The 19,153-nt window shown below is 42.2% G+C and overlaps 1 protein-coding gene across 5 annotated transcripts in view; it reads right to left on the reverse strand.

The window, feature by feature from the left end:
- Positions 1-19,153, reverse strand: part of LOC126178069 (polypyrimidine tract-binding protein 1) — a 260,740-nt gene that overhangs the window by 67,138 nt on the left and 174,449 nt on the right. For all 5 annotated transcript variants that reach the window (XM_049924505.1, XM_049924504.1, XM_049924502.1 and 2 more), the window contains exon 5: positions 15,993-16,130. In XM_049924505.1, the coding sequence (XP_049780462.1) occupies positions 15,993-16,130 (138 nt within the window). The remainder of the gene's footprint in view (positions 1-15,992; positions 16,131-19,153) is intronic.

Below are 19,153 nucleotides of genomic sequence, written 5' to 3' on the forward strand. Positions count from 1 at the left end.
GGATGCCTACTACGTTTAATCTGTGATACATGTCTCTAAGGTCGATTAATCGTTATGTTTTGGGTTTTCTAGCCGAGTAGAAACTAGTTTTGAATTTAAAATTTAGACGGCGAATCAGTCAGGTTCAGTGCTCCCCCCCCCCCCCCCTGCCTGCCCGATTCGATTTATCAGGTGTTAGATTAATGAGGTGTTGGCATAATATCCACATTGTCAGCAAATTTTCAATCTCTCAATACACACTGCGTACAGGAATATGGACCTCGAGTCCAACGAAATACAGAAAATGATTTTCTAGTGCATTCTACGTTCCTCGCGATGCCATTAATGGTATCAAAATATGAGGAATGGCATAACTCCCAGTATAGGCTCGTGAAGCAGAACTAGAGTGACGTGAAGCGTGTTCAGAGAATTCAATGAAGTACAATTATTTTCGTAAATAAATGTAATAGACGCCATACGTGGAACTCTCGCAAAGAGGACACCACCATCAAGGTGACGGGAATATTTGCAATGACTGACAGCACTGCATCGCAAGGCATGTCAGAGGCAACAAAATTGTATGGACTTATTAATGTACAGGGTTATTCTAAATGATGGACCCATTTTCGAAAATCCGTATGTATTCAAGTACAAATCCAACATGAACAAGCTTTAGCACCAATGAAAGGTGGGAGTTTCAAAGTTTTTGGCAGGCGGACGGTGATTGTTTCAGAAGCGGACGGTAGACTTCGCGCGGCAATAGGGTCGTCGTCACATTTCACTGTCAGTTGTGAGATTGCGACAGAAGCACAAGGTTTTCTGCGTTCGGTTCACGAAAAGTTAGTCGCAAACTGCAGTGCAGCGGCCATTTCGTGCCAAATTCGATATTCAACTGCCAATTCACAAAATCATTAGTCATTGGTTTAAGCAATTTAAACAGACTGGGAGTGTGTGCAAAGGAAAAAAGCACAGGCTGATGGCGTGTGTCAGAGGATGATGTCCGACGGATTCAAGAAAGTTTTGCGCCCAGTCCCAGTAAGTCTATCAATAGAGCCAGCCAAGAACTTTGAATACCATAACCAACAGTGTGGAAAGTTCTGAGACGGGGTTTGCTATACAAGTTCAACCGATTTGTTAAATAATTATTAAAAGTAATTACAAATTATTAAATTGATATCAAACATAATGAAAAACTTTGAAACTTCCTCTTTCATTTTGGATTTGTACTTTAATATAAACGAAGTTTTCAAAATAGGTCCAAAACTTAGAATAACCCTGTCAGGGTGTATACGCAGGCAAGGAAAAAAGCTCCCGGAATTCCCGGTTAAAAATACACTTTCTCCCGGATGAGAACACACTTTTTCCATGCTATTAAGTGACCGTGTATTTTCCCTCGGAACTGGGAAACTTATCAATCCTTTGAACGTTAATGTTTTTATACACGAGCGTAGAATTTCCCGGCACTTTAGATAACGAAACTCGGGGGAAGAAAACTCCCTTTGGGAAGACTTTATGTGCAGAAACATTTGCGCTGCATATTTTCGTATTACGAAAGTATACATTCGAATTCCACCAAACACAGCATGTTACTTTCCAAACCATTGCAATCGAGATGGCGATGCGCTTTTGCAAGCCATTCATAGCTCATGCCACGTGATAACGCCAGCCGATGACAGTGGATATTCAGCTCACAGAACGCGCGATGTAGTCAGCTAATCGCAACATTACTGTTACGTAGGGCGGATACACAAACATAAAAAGTTGATATTTTAAATTAATTACGTAGTATTGCTACAAGAAAAGAAAAGCTTTCACACATAATATTGGTCTCTAAGATTAATAAGCTGCAAGAGAAGCTAATCTTTCACATATAATGTCGATATTTTTTGCGCGTGTTACACTATAAGATACATCACACAAATGTGCCAGTAAAATTTTTAGGCGAGTCCAGTGACTTGTCCTCAAATTTTTCCAAAAATAAATTAGCTACCGCAGAGGAGAGACAGCATCCCGTAGGACTACATCAATTTGCTCATAATAACGACATGAATGTCTGATCATCTGGGCTCGATATACTTCTAAATGGCTCGCCATCAAACGCTCTGTGATTTAAGAAATTCATCGTACATTCTCGCACATAGTTCAACTTGCGTAAAAGGAAATTTATTTTGAAAATAATGCTTTTCAAACCACCATTCGAAATATTTTCCCGCGACCTGTTGGAAATGGTTCGTTTCAGTAGTAGTCAGAGAGCGCCAGGAAACAGGCATCACCGCGCTTTGGCAGCTGCTACGACGCACTAAGTCCGTATGCTCGGATGTGTAAACCATTAAAAGATCTTACATTATGTCATAAAAGAGACACCCGAGGATACTCCAAGAGCATCGGAATTTCGTGAACCATACTAAAATGGCACATTTAAAGCGCATACTTAAAGCGCACATTCGTAGGTCCAGATTCACAATGAAGTAGACCTCGACCTGATTTTCAGTGCGGGTTTCGGGATGTAAATTTTCTTTGAGTACCAGTACTGTACCAGCTCATGTTTTATTCTTTATTATGGCATAACGCCATACGTGCCAGAAGATGAAAACGTGCACTTGAAATGCAGCGAGCAGTTGAAATTAGCCAATGGTGTGGAATCAAACACTGTTTCAAACACGCTGACTGCCTCAGCGTAAAAGATTAATAAAAACCAAATTTCTTAAGCAAACCGACAAAAATAACTTCATTGTTCTACAAGGGGATTAATGCATGGCTGCCAGAGAAGTGGAAATAAAATCAAATCTGAAACTAATAACGTATATTAGACTTCCGTAATAATGTGAATGTATTTTAATTCACTTGATAGCTCGCGTCCACAGAAATCCATTTTGTTTTCATTTGACGTAAAAGCAGTATACGAAGAGGAAACAGCAAAATCACTAAATGTAAACACGGGTCACGTGTTAGCGTAAGTAGTAGAAAGTATATGGATGGGGTGGTCTGCAGGCAAGAGAGCGAACAAGGACTCGCTCCCGCCCCCCTCCCTCCTGCCTTTTATGCACCGAGAGGCACGTCCCCTATGTCTGAGTTCCCACCAACCCATAGTAGGCTTACGACAGTACCGGAATAAATAATCCGTCTAGCCGGGTTGAGGGAAGATCCGTAACGGTAGAAGTATAAACGCGAATAACGTCAAGCAGATCATTAGAACAGCCAACAGTAAAATGAGGCGAGAGAAATAAATAGGTCGGTAGATAGGTGTGCACAGTCAAGTGTCTCCCGGGCCTCAACAAGCGGGACAACTGCCTCCTCCCTTCCCCCAATCCGTAACAGTAAATGCCTTAAAGGTGGAAATAAGATACACTCTCTTGAAGGAAGTACCAAAAATATGTTCAACTGTTCTTTCGTCAACAGTTATTATCGTGGATAAGATGTCCTTTAGATTTTGCTTTCATCTGAGTCTTATAGAACGAGACACTCCTGAAAAAATTGCATGTAATAACCAATGAGACTCAAGAGTGGAAGAGCGATGACCAGCGCGCCTGGCGGAGGAGATGAGGTCAAAGCCGCCAACGGCCACCGTGTAACGTGAAATCCCGCAACACATTCCACCACTGCCCAGAAAGCATTGAAACGCTAGCTCTGGGAATCAAGTCAACTTTTTCGGAGAAAACTAAGAACTAGTTCCGCCCTCCGCCCATATCAGAAATGAAAAACACGAATGAAAAGGGTTTGGGTGGAGAGCCAGTAGGAGGGGACATTCAAACAATATGTGAGCTTTTGTCATCACACTCGCCAACCACAACTTGGGGATGGCGGCTCATTATATTAATGATGAAAGTACGTTATTCTGATACGAGCGACGGGACACTGAATTCCGTCTGGGCGGAACGGAAGCAAGAGCGACCTGCGGCAGTAGTATCCTTGATAGCGCGAAAGTTATTAGAGTGGGAGCTAGCCCACTACACTTTGTTTCCCAATGAGTAGAGGCCTTATCTGCTCCGGAAAAGCAGCGCCCGTGATCGTCAAGGCGATTGTTGGAAGAATAATAACTTCTCTACTTCGTACTACGAGAAAGGCGGTCATGAATATCACAGGGTGACAAAGAGGAACAGCCGTAAGTGCTCACTGAGTAGGATAAATGACGTCTTAAACTACTCTGTGTCAATAGTAATGAGTGGCACGTAGGAACTTTTAAAATATGCCTGAATCTCCCACGTAACGCTGTTGCTTTAAATCTATAGGCTGTTGCACTCCTGCAATGCTTGGGACACAGCACGCACGCTATCTCCCTCTCGTCTCAATCCGAGCGGGAAAACACGAGCTATATATCTAAAGAAATATTGTCATGGGCACTGGAAAACATACTTATCAAAGTGTGTAGCGAATCATTGGAATCGAAGTCTTACTGTAAATAAGAGGAACAACACCCACAAAACGTCGGTGTGGTTGGGCTCCTGGAATCTAGAACAGCCGCGCATAGTTAGTGACAGCGCGGTTAGAGGCGCCATGTCACTGAATGCGCGGCCCCTCGACCGTAGGTTTGAGCCCTCTCTCGGTCGTGCGTGCGTGCGAGTGCTTAGCATAAGTTAGTTTAAGTAGTGTGTACGTCTAGGGACCGATGACCTCAGCAGTTTGGTCCCATAGGAATTCACACACATTTGAACATTTTTTGACTCGAGCACAAGCGTGTTATAGTAAACTGGTGCTGACATAATGGAGGTTAATCTATCAAATTACATAAAAAGCCAAATCGCTACAACATCACGTAAGCAAGTGATAAGAATTTATTCCTCATTCCTATCAGCAGAAAGAAGGCAGTTAATGGACACCGAAAATTCGTGCGTAGTCAAAAAAGATTACATTACGTCATTCATGGGCTGTATCGGAAGTACACTTTGCCTGGAGGGAAACCAGCGTATCAAAGTTACCCAAGCTTTAAGCAGATGCATGTATATTTTAAAGTTGTACACTCCAACAGCATTTGTAATCTGCATGTTGATAACTAGAGGTCAGTGCTTACCAAGGCTGCCTCAATAGCAGCACACACTGACGTGAATATGCGACAAAGAATAGTATAATCCTTGAAATCTAATGACATTACATTAATCCGCCTAACTACATATACAGGGTTATTACAAATGATTGAAGCGATTTCACAGCTCTACAGTAACTTTATTATTTGAGATTTTCACAATGCTTTGCACACACATACAAAAACTCCAAAAGTTTTTTTAGGCATTCACAAATGTTCGATATGTGCCCCTTCAGTGATTCGGCAGACATCAAGCCGATAATCAAGTTCCTCCCACACTCGGCACAGTATGTCCCTATCAATGAGTTCGAAAGCATCGTTGATGCGAGCTCGCAGTTCTGGCACGTTTCTTGGTAGAGGAGGTTTAAACACTGAATCTTTCACATAAACCTACAGAAAGAAATCGCATGGGGTTAAGTCGGGAGAGCGTGGAGGCCATGACATGAATTGCTGATCATGAACTCCACCACGACCGATCCATCGGTTTTCCAATCTCCTGTTTAAGAAATGCCGAACATCATGATGGAAGTGCGGTGGACCACCATCCTGTTGAAAGATGAAGTCGGCGCTGTCGGTCTCCAGTTGTGGCATAAGCCAATTTTCCAGCATGTCCAGATACACGTGTCCTGTAACGTTTTTTTTTTTTTTTTTTTTTTCCCGCAGAAGAAAAAGGGGCCGTAAACTTTAAACCGTGTTATTGCACAAAACACGATAACTTTTGGTGAATTGCGAATTTGCTGCACGAATGCGTGAGGATTCAACACCGCCCAGATTCACACATTGTGTCTGTTCACTTCACCATTAAGAAAAAATGTTGCTTCATCACTGAAAACAAGTTTCGCACTGAACGCATCCTCTTCCATGAGCTGTTGCAACTGCGCCGAAAGTTCAAAGCGTTTGACTTTCTCATCGGGTGTCAGGGCTTGTAGCAACTGTAAACGGTAAGGCTTCTGCTTTAGCCTTTTCCGTAAGATTTTCCAAACCGTCGGCTGTGGTACGTTCAGCTCCCTGCTTGCTTTATTCGTCGACTTCCGCGGCCTACGCGTGAAACTTGCCCGCACGCGATCAACCGTTTCTTCGCTCACTGCAGGCCGACCCGTTGATTACAGAGGCATCCAGAAGCTTTAAACTGCGCATACCATCGCCGAATGGAGTTAGCAGTTGGTGGATCTTTGTTGAACTTCGTCCTGAAGTGTCGTTGCACTGTTATGACTGACAGAGTGCATTTCAAGCACGACATACGCTTTCTCGGCTCCTGTCGCCATTTTGTCTCACTGCACTCTCAAGCGCTCTGGCGGCAGAAACCTGAAGTGCGGCTTCAGCCGAACAAAACTTCTTCATGAGTTTTTCTACGTATCTGTAGTGTGTCGTGACCGTCAATGAATGGAGCTACAGTGAATTTATGAAATCGCTTCAATCATTTGTAATAGCCCTGCATCGTTCTAAAATACTGTTTAATATTCAAAAATACTAACGAAACATTTCAACTGAACAACTGTTTCATTTTACTTCAAAAATTAGAAGGAATGAGCAGACCTTCGACATTAAGTGTTAGAACTGAAAAAGTGAAAGGAAGTGCTAACGAAATAACTATCATTGTCATCGTCGTAGTAGTCTGTCTTATCTTTTTAAAACGCGGCACTTCAGTATTATGCAGTAAATGGTAATATTCTTACAAAAAATCACTCTCACTTGAGATCACAGTAAATGAATTCGCTGTCGATATTTAAAACAAATGTATTGTCAGAATGTCGCGACATTCTTGCGCTAATTCTTTCACATCTTTCGCTAGCCTTATCTAATAATATTAAAAAACATGTCTATAGTAACTACTATTTCCCCAACATGGTCCTTGGTATTTCCTACGTCATATTATTCTGATGCGCTCCCAAAACAGTCCACTTTCGAGCTATGCTGTGTACAGCCTACAAGTCTGCTCATAATCTCTCACTATTGCGCTACCCATATCTTTCTTTTCTTTTGAGTAAGCCCGCAAAGTGACGTTATACATGCTAACCACTATCTTAGACTGGCAAGATACAGGCTGCAGTCATTCGTACACACTGACTAAGAAAAAAGACTAGAAACCTAAACCATTTTCGCCGAATGTCGGTGGAATTCGAGAGTAGGAAAAGGGAGAGAAGGAAACATGGTAGGTGAATATGGATTGGGGGGGAAGAAATGAAAGAGGAAGCCATCTGGTAGAATTTTGCACAGAACATAACTTAATCATAGCTAACACTTGGTTCAAGAATCATAAAAAGGTTGTGTACATGGAAGAATCGTGGAGATACTAAAAGGTATCAGATTATATAATGGTAAGACAGAGATTTAGGAATCAGGTTTTAAATTTTAAGACATTTACAGGGGCAGATGTGGACTGACTACAATCTATTGGTTATGAGCTGTAGATTAAAACTGAAGAAACTACAAAAAGGTGCTAATTTAAAGAGATGGGAACTGGACAAACTGACAAAACCAGAGGTTGTAGAGAGTTTCAGGGACAGCATAAGGGAACAAGTGACAGGAATGGGGGAAATACAGTAGAAGAAGAATGGGTAGCTCTGAGGGATGTAGTAGTGAAGACAGCAGACGATCAAGAAGGTAAAAAGACGAGGGCTAATAGAGATCCTTGGGTAACAGAAGAAATATTGACTTTAACTGATAAAAGGAGAAAATATAAAAATGCAGTAAATGAAGCAGGCAAAAAGGAATACAAACGTCTCAAAAATGAGATCGACAGGAAGTGCAAAATGGCTAAGCAGGGATGGCTAGAGGACAAATGTAAGGATGTAGAGGCTTATCTCACTAGGGGTAAGATAGATACTGCCTACAGGAAAATTAAAGAGACCTTTGGAGAGAAGAGAACCACTTGTATGAATATCAAGAGGTCAGATGGAAACCCAGTTCTAAGCAAAGAAGGGAAGCCAGAAAGGTGGAAGGAGTATATAGAGGGTTTATACAAGGGCGATGTTCTTGAGGACAATATTATGGAAATGGAAGAGGATGTAGATGAAGACGAAATGGGAGATAAGATACTGCGTGAAGAGTTTGACAGAGCACTGAAAGACCTGAGTCGAAACAAGGCCTCGGAAGTAGACAACAAAAACCATTTATAATGGATCTAATCAGATAGACAACATTCCATTAGAACTACTGACTGCCTTGGGAGAGCCAGTCATGACAAAACTCTACCATCTGGTGAGCAAGATGTATGAGACAGGCGAAATACCCTCAGACTTCAAGAAGAATATAATAATTCCAATCCCAAAGAAAGCAGGTGTTGACTGATGTGAAAATTACCGAACTATCAGTTTAATAGGTCACAGCTGCAAAATACTAACGCGAATTCTTTACAGACGAATGGAAAAACTGGTAGAAGCCGATCTCGGCGAAGATCAGTTTGGATTCCGCAGAAATGTTGGAACACGTGAGGCAATACTAACCCTAAGACTTATCTTAGAAGAAAGATTAAGAAAAGGCAAACCTACGTTTCTAGCATTTGTAGACTTAGAGAAAACTTGTGACAATGTTAACTGGAATACTCTCTTTCAAATTCTGAAGGTGGCACGGGTAAAATACAGGGAGCGAAAGGCTATTTACAATTTGTACAGAATCCAGATGGCAGTTATAAGAGTCGATGGGCATGAAAGGGAATCAGTGGTTGGGAAAGGAGTGAGACAGGGTTGTAGTCTCTCCCCGATGTTATTCAATCTGTATATTGAGCAAGCAGTAAAGGAAACAAAAGAAAAATTCGGAGTAGGTATTAAAATTCATGGAGAAGAAATCAGAACTTTGAGGTTCGCCGATGACATTGTAATTCTGTCAGAGACAGCAAAGGACTTTGAAGAGAGGTTGAATGGAATGGACAGTGTCTTGAAAGGAGGATATAAGATGAACATCAACAAAAGCAAAACGAGGATAATGGAATGTTGTCGAAATAAGTCGGGTGATGCTGAGGGAATTAGATTAGGAAATGAGACACTTAAAGTAGTAAAGGAGTTTTGCTATTTAGGGACTAAAATAACTGATGATGGTCGAAGTAGAGAGGATATAAAATGTAGACTGGCAATGGCAAGGAAAGCGTTTCTGAAGAAGAGAAATTTGTTAACATCGAGATTAGATTTAAGTGTCAGGAAGTCGTTTCTGAAAGTATTTGTATGGAGTGTAGCCATGTATGGAAGTGAAACATGGACGATAAATAGTTTGGACAGGAAGAGAATAGAAGCTTTCGAAATGTGGTGTTACAGAAGAATGCTTAAGATTAGATGGGTAGATCACGTAACTAATGAGGAGGTATTAAATAGAATTGGGGAGGAGTTTGTGGCACAACCTAACAAAAAGAAGGGACCAGTTGGTAGGACATGTTTTGAGGCATCAAGGGATCAGAAATTTAGCACTGGAGGGCAGTGTGGAGGGTAAAAATCGTAGATGGAGACCAAGAGATGAATACACTAAGCAGATTCAGAAGGATGTAGGTTGCAGTAAGTACTGCGAGATGAAGCAGCTTGCACAGGATAGAGCAGCATTGAGAGCTGCATCAAACCAGTCTCAGGACTGAAGACCATAACACAACGGTGTAAACCAAAGCCAAGCGACTCTGCCACCGAACTATCTCGATCTATCTTCTGAGGAACATATATAGAAATAGGTTTCGCCGAAAAATTCGAAGAAAAACCTATGGAACATTCAACTTTTGTTCATGGGTGGTGTAAATGGTGCGAACACAACGAAGAAAGCAGCCGTTAATGAAAGAGGAAGAGTACATCTAAAGCCCTAGATCATGTGTCGAATAGCATATGCGAGATATCTGGGTGTCAAGTGTGTAATCATAGACTACAGACCTGTTAATTAAACTGAATTCGTTGAGGATTTTACACATCTACAAAGATGATAACAGACAGCAGATCAATGCTGCCCAAGGCACGTTTGCTGTGGTACGCCCAAATGATGCTAACGGAAGGGAAACAACTGCCGCGGTAATACGATAGCATTTTACATAAAAAACAATACATCCAAAGAGCAGATAAGCAGTGGCCTACGTAATGATCAGCTCATTTTATTTATTTAGTGGTGTCATTAACTGTCGTATCGCTTCAAGGTCGAGTATCCAAACTTTTATCCAGCCGCCGTACTAGCCTTGCAGCGCGATCGAAGTTCAGCACAAAACAACAGAGCAAAGCAGAATTTCACCCATAGGTACAACATGTTAAGCTGCACACTGGCAGCCCGCCACCGCACAAATGCGCTACGCCCCATCCACTGAGAACTCACTTCGTAGTACTTACTCCTGCCAGGATGTAAACCTGGTCATGGTATACGGGCAGCCGTGTGCGTTCCTGACTAACGGCGAATCTTATGCGGTCTCTCACACCTTGAGTATTTATTGTGCTACAATACTCTATAAATACAATGTGCGAAAGTGTGAGGCCAAGATCGGCACAATATTATTGTGCCATATTTATGCCCGGAACTTGGCAGGCAGTTGGAACTTGTCTTCATAGAGAAAATCTCTGCGTTCGCGGTTGTAGAACTCAGATGTACACAGTATTGCGACAGCAATAGCTACGTACCGCAAAAAGATATGCATGAGGAAGCGGCGGTAGGCGAAAAGCAGGCTTGGAAGGCATTCTGCCCATGGCCAAGAGAATTTTCTGCAGAACCACGTAACTATCATTATTTTTCGAGTGAACAAGGAATTTTTCAACAAATTGGTAAACTTCATTCCACCTTACGTGCACAGTAAAGACTGTTTCACATACTTGTCGGATTTCACTTTCCACGATGCTTGAAGCGATCAGGAGGGTGGTTTGGTAAGAGTGGTAAAGAAAAAGACGAAAAATGTTTCGTCAACAACTCACCTATAGTGCGTTTCAAATTAGTTGCGACTTTTGACGTTTGGCTCACCTGAGAGGACATGACGCCGTTGTCCAGGTAACACCAATGGTAAGCCGTCTTTCCCTACCACGCCGCCAGCAGTTCGGTTGTTAAGCGGCCCTGTTGCCACGCCGTGGATACACAGTACCACGTGGTGTCAAGCATTAGAGGCACCAACGTTCATCAGCTCGCGATATTTTCTGGCGTTGAATTGTTCTACAGTCGTCAGGTATTGTGAACAAGTGTTTCGTGTTGGCGTTGCATTAACAACAACAGTGCAGCACGTATGAAAACGATATTTGCAATTAAAGGGGTCGTCCAAGAACACGTTCACCAGCTATAAATATAATTTTCTGTTGCAAAATATTCCTCCAAATCAGACAATAGTAATGGACAACGTGCAATACCTCTCGGTTGTGATGGATAAAGCTCAAACGATGCAGCGTAGGAATATGGCTATTTTCCTCTGGGTACAAAGAAATGTTCAACCGGATAAAATTGAACCTAGCTTGCCTAAGACGAAGTTAATGGAACTTTTAGTGCTGTACAAGCTCCACGTTACCAGGTCGTCGAAATCGCTAAGGCTAAAGAGCATAGTTCCATCAGGCTTCCTCCGTATCAGCTTTTAAATCCGACTGAGAATATACGAGATTACGCGAAAAGCAATGTGGCAAAAAACAACAAGAAATTTACACTCAGTGAGGTTGAAATGCTGACAAAAGAAGTCATTGCAAATATTCTATCACAGGACTGGTCTCCAGTCGTCAGCCATACCAATAATGTAGTTGAGAAGAAATGGATTCGTAAAGGATTGTGTCGCGTTCTGAGTAGTACGCTACATCTCTTGTTGCTGTCTTAACATTGCTTCTTTTGCCTAAACACAGCAGAGTTTACAGGTAATTTCTCACTACCATTCACAAATGCGGGTGAAATTGTGGCAGAATCGTAAAACGGCGTATTAATAACTAGCGACTGAAAGCGGGACATATCAATTTAGTTAAGAGAAAATCCATTTTCAGTATAAACAAATGTGCATCTTCTTCACTTATATTCTTGCAAAACCCGCAGTAATTCTCGTTTCACGGGCTATTGATGCTCCTTCAAAATTACATTACTTCGTTAAAAAATCGGTTGCTTAAATATTGCGGTGGATATGGAAGTTTCACATATAGATCATATGGCAAAATAGTCTTCTCTTTGCGTAATATCATTTGCCAAAATGTTGTTTCTATATTTCAGACAGTTTGTGAGATACGAGGAATTAATGAATGTCTCATTTTCGCTTTTTCACTGGCAAGTCAGTTCGTGACGGAGCCCTTCACATAATTTCATTTTCTCAACGTAGAAGGCTATATGGTACGAGTTTTAACGAACAATTTAATATGTTACCTGAGTTTCATATGCAGCAACATACGACTTAACACGCATGAAACGCAAATTCATAGCGACCCCTATTTTACACTGCGAACGTCTTGCAGTGGTTTAGCTAATACCGAAATATCCCCAAAAAATGACCATTAACGAAATAACCGGTAATTCATCATGAAACTAACAAATGAAGCTATAAGATGTGCGAGGCTTAGAGTTTATTACCACATACTTTCATTAAAATCGATTGAGAAAGAAAGCCAAGAAGGCCTGGCGTTATAGTCGCATGCTGACGCGTTCAGCACACGCTGGCAACTCGCTCCGCACGGAACTGCCCAAAGTCGCAACTAATTTTAAACGCAGGGTCCTTTGACGGATAAATACTTGATCCAGCGCTACTCCAGTTTTTCCATCCCATCGGAAAAACAGGTTTGTCAAACTCGTCAAAACACTCTTTGACTGGAACTACCACTTCCTCGTTTGGTGATAATTTCTTCCCAGCAAGCCAAAGTTTCAAGATAGGGAACAGGAAGAAGTTACTTGCGGCTAAGTCGGTGAATCGGGTGGATGAGGTACCAATTCCAAGCTCAATTTAGGCATTTTCGTCTTTTGTTATCTATGATATGTGGGATGGTGCATAACCTTGGTCCCTCAGCACTTTTTGCATGCCAACATTCGTCTTTCTTCAGCCAGTGCAAGTTTCAAACGATCCACAATGAAGCGTAACCAGGTTCAGTTATGGTTCTGCCTTTATCCAAGTAATGATTAAGGATTATTCCTTGGGAATCCCGGAAAAAAAATAAAGAAAGAAAGAAAAACAGTGACAGCTGACGAAATCATCTTTCCTTTCTTCGCAAATCTTGCGGACTGCGATTAAATATTACCAAGCATTGTGTTGAAATGCTGTGCCGGATGTGTTTTTAGTAGACTACGAGCAATCGCGGCACCCTTCGCATACAGCTTCCTTCATAGGCAATTCTTCGTGCAGGGTATTATGCACTCGCTCAGTTGTGATGCCATAGTCAATCTCACGAATTTATGTTCGTCGGTCTTGCATTACAGTATCATGAATTTTGTCAATGGTTTCCTTTGTGCTGGCCCCTACTGGACGGCCGGAGCGCGCTTCGTCTTCGGTGCTTGTCTTGCAACTTTTAATTCATTACGCCAAACGTAAATGGTCTTTAATAATGGTGCTCAGTTCACGTGAACTTCATCCAGTTCCGTGTTGAGTTTTGCGGCAGTCCAGTCCTTCAAGTGAAAATGTTTCACAGCACGAAACTTTTCTCCATTTTCAATCGCAGTCGACACACTGACTAGACGGCTGTCAACATTAACTGCACACTGTACATTGTTGCAATTCTTTATATGATCACTGGAATAATGTTCCACTCTTTCATGGAAATATGCCAGACTTATCAAACAATCCTACTATAAACATGAAACGAATAAGATGCATTACTATAAAGGATTGGTAGGTTGAGCTGTTATGTATCTCCACTATACATAATTCAAGCTTCTGGAATGAACAAATAAGCAGTTGCAATGTTATTTCCCTCCGCGTACATACTTTTGTCGAATGCTTCCACTGCCAACTATTGATTAAGCGGTTAATATGGAATTCAGTTACTTCCCTGAATGCACGTCAACAGATGATTACTTTCCTATTGTTGTCTGCAAATAATGAAGTTTCGGAAGAAACAACCGTTTATTAGGAAATACTGTACCACCCTAACACAGTAATATATATTGCGCAACATGCTGAGAGCGCGTTAATATTTTTAAAGCCTTTGCGCAAACCATCAATACTGGCCCCAGACTGTCAATACGACTGTCAATTACGTATTATGAACAATCGTGTTAATGAGAAAGGGGGTTCTTCATTATTCCGAAGGTCTTCAGGAATAATCTCGCGAAAGTTTTCATTGCATAAAATTATTTCTACAACCGCTCCTGGTCTTAAGATTTCATACAACATTTAATCCCGAAACCGGCGAAAGAAACCAGACAGCCCGCTTCTGATACAAAGAACATGCCAAAGCTACACTTTCGGATTACGCATGTCAGTAATAATGCAAATAAATAAATGATTTTCCCAGTGCCCGGCTGTTCTCCGTTTGTGAGTGCAAATTGCTTCCGACAGTGCGACTAACACGAGACAGCGAGGTGTGGGAAACCATTAGCGCGCTGTGTACAGAGAAAATATTAGCGGGAGGAAACGGAAGGTCGCTTCCGGCCGCTATTTGTGCAAGAACCGGACGAGAGCGAACTCTGCTACACGGTGGCCAACAGCCGCCAGCTATTTCCCGCGGCTCTCAGTGGTAGCAGCTTCTACCTTACTTTCCACGATCTGCTTTATGGCTCACAACAGCTTCTGTTTAACTGCCGAGCGTTTAACGTGTCCCTACTTTTGCAACTACACGGTACAGTAATTAAAGACAACCAGTTTTCCTCGATGTGAGCTGACAAAAAAAAATGAAAAACGTAATGCTGCGTCCGTCATTAAATTTCATGACACCTCCCCACCCCCCACCCGATAGGCAATCACCAAGAAAGTGATTGCTATCCACCTGAAATGAAAAGACGAACTATGGTGAAATTCGGGAAAGGATTCGTCAATGTCAACAATGGTGGACACCATTTACCTTGCATAATTTTTAAAATACTCTAATGTTAAATGGATACTTCTTGTTCGCAAATAAAAGTATTTCTTCCGTATCTGTCACAACCTTTCGAAATACGGGAGGTCTTTTGTCCGACCCTGTGTAGTATTATGTGTATCTATTACTTACTACTTTCAGTATGTCAAACTTAATCACGAAGCGTAACACATGAACATCTATTGGAAACACTGCAGAGCGGGGAAGCATCGCTTCCTATTACATTCCATGACGCCAGATTTAAGTTCGTTATACCTCATCTGAAGGTGGCAAATTAGTAGTACGTATTTTAATAGTACTTACTGCACATTATCGAACTTTTAAGAGAACAAATTGACATTTTATTCAAATGACCGTCAATGCAACAATCATTACGAACAAATTACAAGTTCGGAACCGAAATACAGACGCTACCTTGTTTCAGGTATAACAAAAATCTAAGGACACTACCAGTGCCAGAATCTGAAGTCTATATCAACGTCTCCAGTTTTAACCCCAACATTCTCCCTCCCTCCCATAGAATTTCTTGTTGGAAACTGAAGACTTCAGAATGCATTTGAGTGAGCCTACAACTGAGGAAAATTACATCAGATAGTAAGGTCGCCAACTGAGTAAAGGTACCCACAAAAGCTTTAATGATCAAATGCTGAAGCCTACCATGTGCGGTGAGTATTCCTTTCATAACTTGTAAATTTTGTTGTGCCTTACTTTCACAACTGTTTTACCCCTCATATCCACCATTTATGACAGATCACGCCTGCTGTCATTACAGCCAAGGCCTCTATTGTTTACTCTTGTGTTCGCTTGCATTCTGGTCTGCCAAGCGAATTGCCAATTAAGCTCAGATACGCTGTTTTAGTGGCGTTGTCAGTTTTCCGCTTTCCCCTATACAACGACTATTTAAGCGGCGGTGTTTCTCAAACCCTTGCCCTTCTACATTTCCAACCCGCTTTCACCTTCAGTGCAAATCCGAAGCTTATTATTTAACGGCTTCAAGCACGATCTTGTCTTTAAAATGATTTTCTCACTCAATCCAGCATGTTAAATTAGGTGCTATGCCGCACAGCGGGTTAAGTTTGTTTCACACTCACCTGACAGAGCACATCTAGAGTAACTGGATAGACCATGTGCTCGATGATGACACGGAGTACTGTGTTTGGTCCGCCTTGGGTCTCGTTCTGACCAGACAAGGCGGAAGCGGCCTGCAGCGCAGCCTGTGCCGACGCGTTCTGTAAATACAAATACACAAAATATTTGAACTGTCTAAAGCACAAAGAATTTTATCGATGATCTTAGGATACGAGACGGGCACATATCATCAATACAGTCTTCCTACAAAGAGCAATCAATGTAATTATGTTGTCGATCTCTCTCTCTCTCTCTCTCTCTTTGTGTGCGTGTGCGTGCGCGTGTGCGTGCGTGTGCGTGTGCTATGCATTTTAAGCTAGAAGAAAGACCGATGTCCTGATACATTCTGCAACTTGGTGGACGGTTATAGGCGGATTTCCGTTCCTGTGCAGAAATATTCAGGGCTAGTTCTCGTATCTGCTGCACGTACTCGGCAGAATTTACTAATTCACATAGCGATGGCGTATGGTCACATCATCTAAGGTGTTTTTTTATCTACAAGAATAGTATCCTGAGATGTAAAGTCTTAGATAACTGTCTAATAAATGCTTAAGTACGTTATTGCTGCAACAGTTTATTTACCTACACGCGAAGGTATCTAGTGATGTACAGTCGCATAAGATGCAAATCTTATTTTTAACTGTCTCGCAATGTCTCTTGAAATCCGACATGTAATCTACATATGCTTATACAAAGTTAGTAAAAATTCTTTTATAAGTTAAGTAACTTTTTTTTTAATGGTGGACATATTTTCTGAAGCAATGGGCTGTCAAATCTTTCGCCACTGTCTCATGGAAGAATCTTAACAGGTTCCAACGACATCCTAGAAAACTGGCCAGATCTCTTAAGATGAAGGTTTTAAAAGGATGTAGGCTAAATAATTCTGAAGCAGATGACTGAAGTCCTAATTGAGCAGCCTTGCTATGCTGAAAAACCTGCTGCCTCCCCCGAATGGACAGGAAAAATCAGCGCGAACCAACATAGACACGCCACATTGGGGATAGCGATCTGAGTTAGGGGGTAGGATGTGGTTCCGAAAAATGTGGCTGTCGCTCTATACCAGCTCCGTCGAACAATTCAAGTTTCGATTAAAAACAAACAAAACGTAGCTGGCCGCTGTTAAATTTGGATTAAAAATAAACACGGCTGCTCTTAACGTGTTACACAATTCTATTACAACACGGCTGCGCAAACATGAAAATTTATTATAGTAGCTACCCAGTGCAAATAAACATGAGAGGAAAATTGGGAAATTAATATGAATAACAACAGTTATTTAACAACAGCTGCATTTGCATGCAGTTAAACGCTGTTTAATGTTTCCTTCTTACTTTTGTGATCCATTGCCAGCTTATACGAGAAGCCACCAGACAGCAAATCGGATCAAGACTGATTTTATTTTCATTCACACCTGACGAAGTTAACCGCAAAGTCCAAACTCATAAGCGTTGCCTTTAACACTTTAAAGTGTTCAGCGAAATAGCTCGCGTGCATTACAAAAGACGAATTTATGCATTCATAGCACACATTGCCGTTACAGCATTAAAATATGACAACGCTTGAAAGGGAGGTGCATACTTTTGAGTCAGTACAGTATTGTTTTTGTAGACCCACAAAGAAGTCCACACTTGTCTGCTATTTTCTTGATTAGTCCTACTGACAGAGTATATTCTTTCCTGACATGATGCACGTGACCAGCTTCATGAGTAAGAACAACTTTTTTCCCTCCTGTGTATTTCATCACAATAGTGGATGAGTTACGAATGGATGTCTTTCATATTATATAGCAGATATCTCTCTCTCTCTCTCTCTCTCTCTCTCTCTCTGTGTGTGTGTGTGTGTGTGTGTGTGTGTGTGTGTGTGTGTGTGTGTGTCTCCCAAACTACTCTATCGATTTCAACCAAACTTGTTACACAAATAGCAAACATAGTGAGTATCAACACCGTGGAGGGTTTATAACAACCTAGCTCCAATAGAATAGGAGATATGGGCAAACAATTTTTCCAGATCCTGCAATATAGGCTACCCAGCATTATTGATGTGTTGAGTAGGAATAATATCGCCCTGCTTTGCAGGGCAGTCTCCACGACAGAAGGAAGAGTGAGTTTTTAAGCCTCTGACTAGTAGGCTGCACTCCAGGTAGGGGGGGGGGGGGGAGAGAGAGAGAGAGAGAGAGAGAGAGAGAGAGAGAGAGAGAGGGGGGGGGGGGGGGGGGTGCAAGACACCGACAGGATGTGGGGAGTAGGCGACGAACAGTGGGTGTAGTACGATATGGGCAGTCTTCTGATTACTTCTCTAAGCTGCAGCGACATCGGGGCGCCAATAACAAGACTTGCGACACCTTTGCACCTTTGTTGTATATCCCTGGTGAGAGGTTATCACTGCGTCTTTTGATATGCAACATCTGACCAGTCTGTCGCCTCTCCAGCGTCTGTACGAAGTCCCAATTTTTACACAGACGAACTTTTTTCACAGTCCGATCTAGCCACTGTCACAAATGATGATGAAATGATGTCGACAATACCTCCACCAGTCCCCGGGCATAGAAAATCCTCAACCCGGCCGGGAACGAACCCAGGACTATGTGATTCAGAGGCAGCAACGCTAGCCACTAGACCACGAGCTGTGGATGTCTCTCCAGAGTGTGGCGGATAGTGGTGGGCTCATAGGTCACTGGATGGAAAGCCAAAGAGAGAATGGGCTGCACTGCTGGCTCCTTACGCCTTAGCAGCAGAGATGAGGAGCTACCCAGTTCCAATAATGCTTCTGAGGCAGCATGGAATGTTGGGTCAGGAGCCGCTTTTCTTGTCTAGTCTGGACTTGGGCAGAGTGCAGGTATGCTAATCACTGGGGGCTCCACCGTTAGGCGGCTGAAAGAGTCCCTCAGGAAAGAGGCATGCAGGGCGGGAAAGAATGTCAGTGTGCACTCGGTACGTTCGCTGGATCGTTTCGTCTGTGACGTGGAGGCTACAACCGGTTGCAAACAGTGACATGAAGGCACGAATGACACCTGCCACCTATGTACTGAGGCCATCTCCCACTCTTTTCGGCGATGGGAGATTTGGTGAACGCAACTAGTATCACACCGAAGATGCAGGCTAAGCAATTTATAGGATCGTACTCT

The sequence above is a fragment of the Schistocerca cancellata genome, chromosome 1 (assembly GCF_023864275.1).
Source record: "Schistocerca cancellata isolate TAMUIC-IGC-003103 chromosome 1, iqSchCanc2.1, whole genome shotgun sequence".
NCBI lineage: Eukaryota > Metazoa > Arthropoda > Insecta > Orthoptera > Acrididae > Schistocerca > Schistocerca cancellata.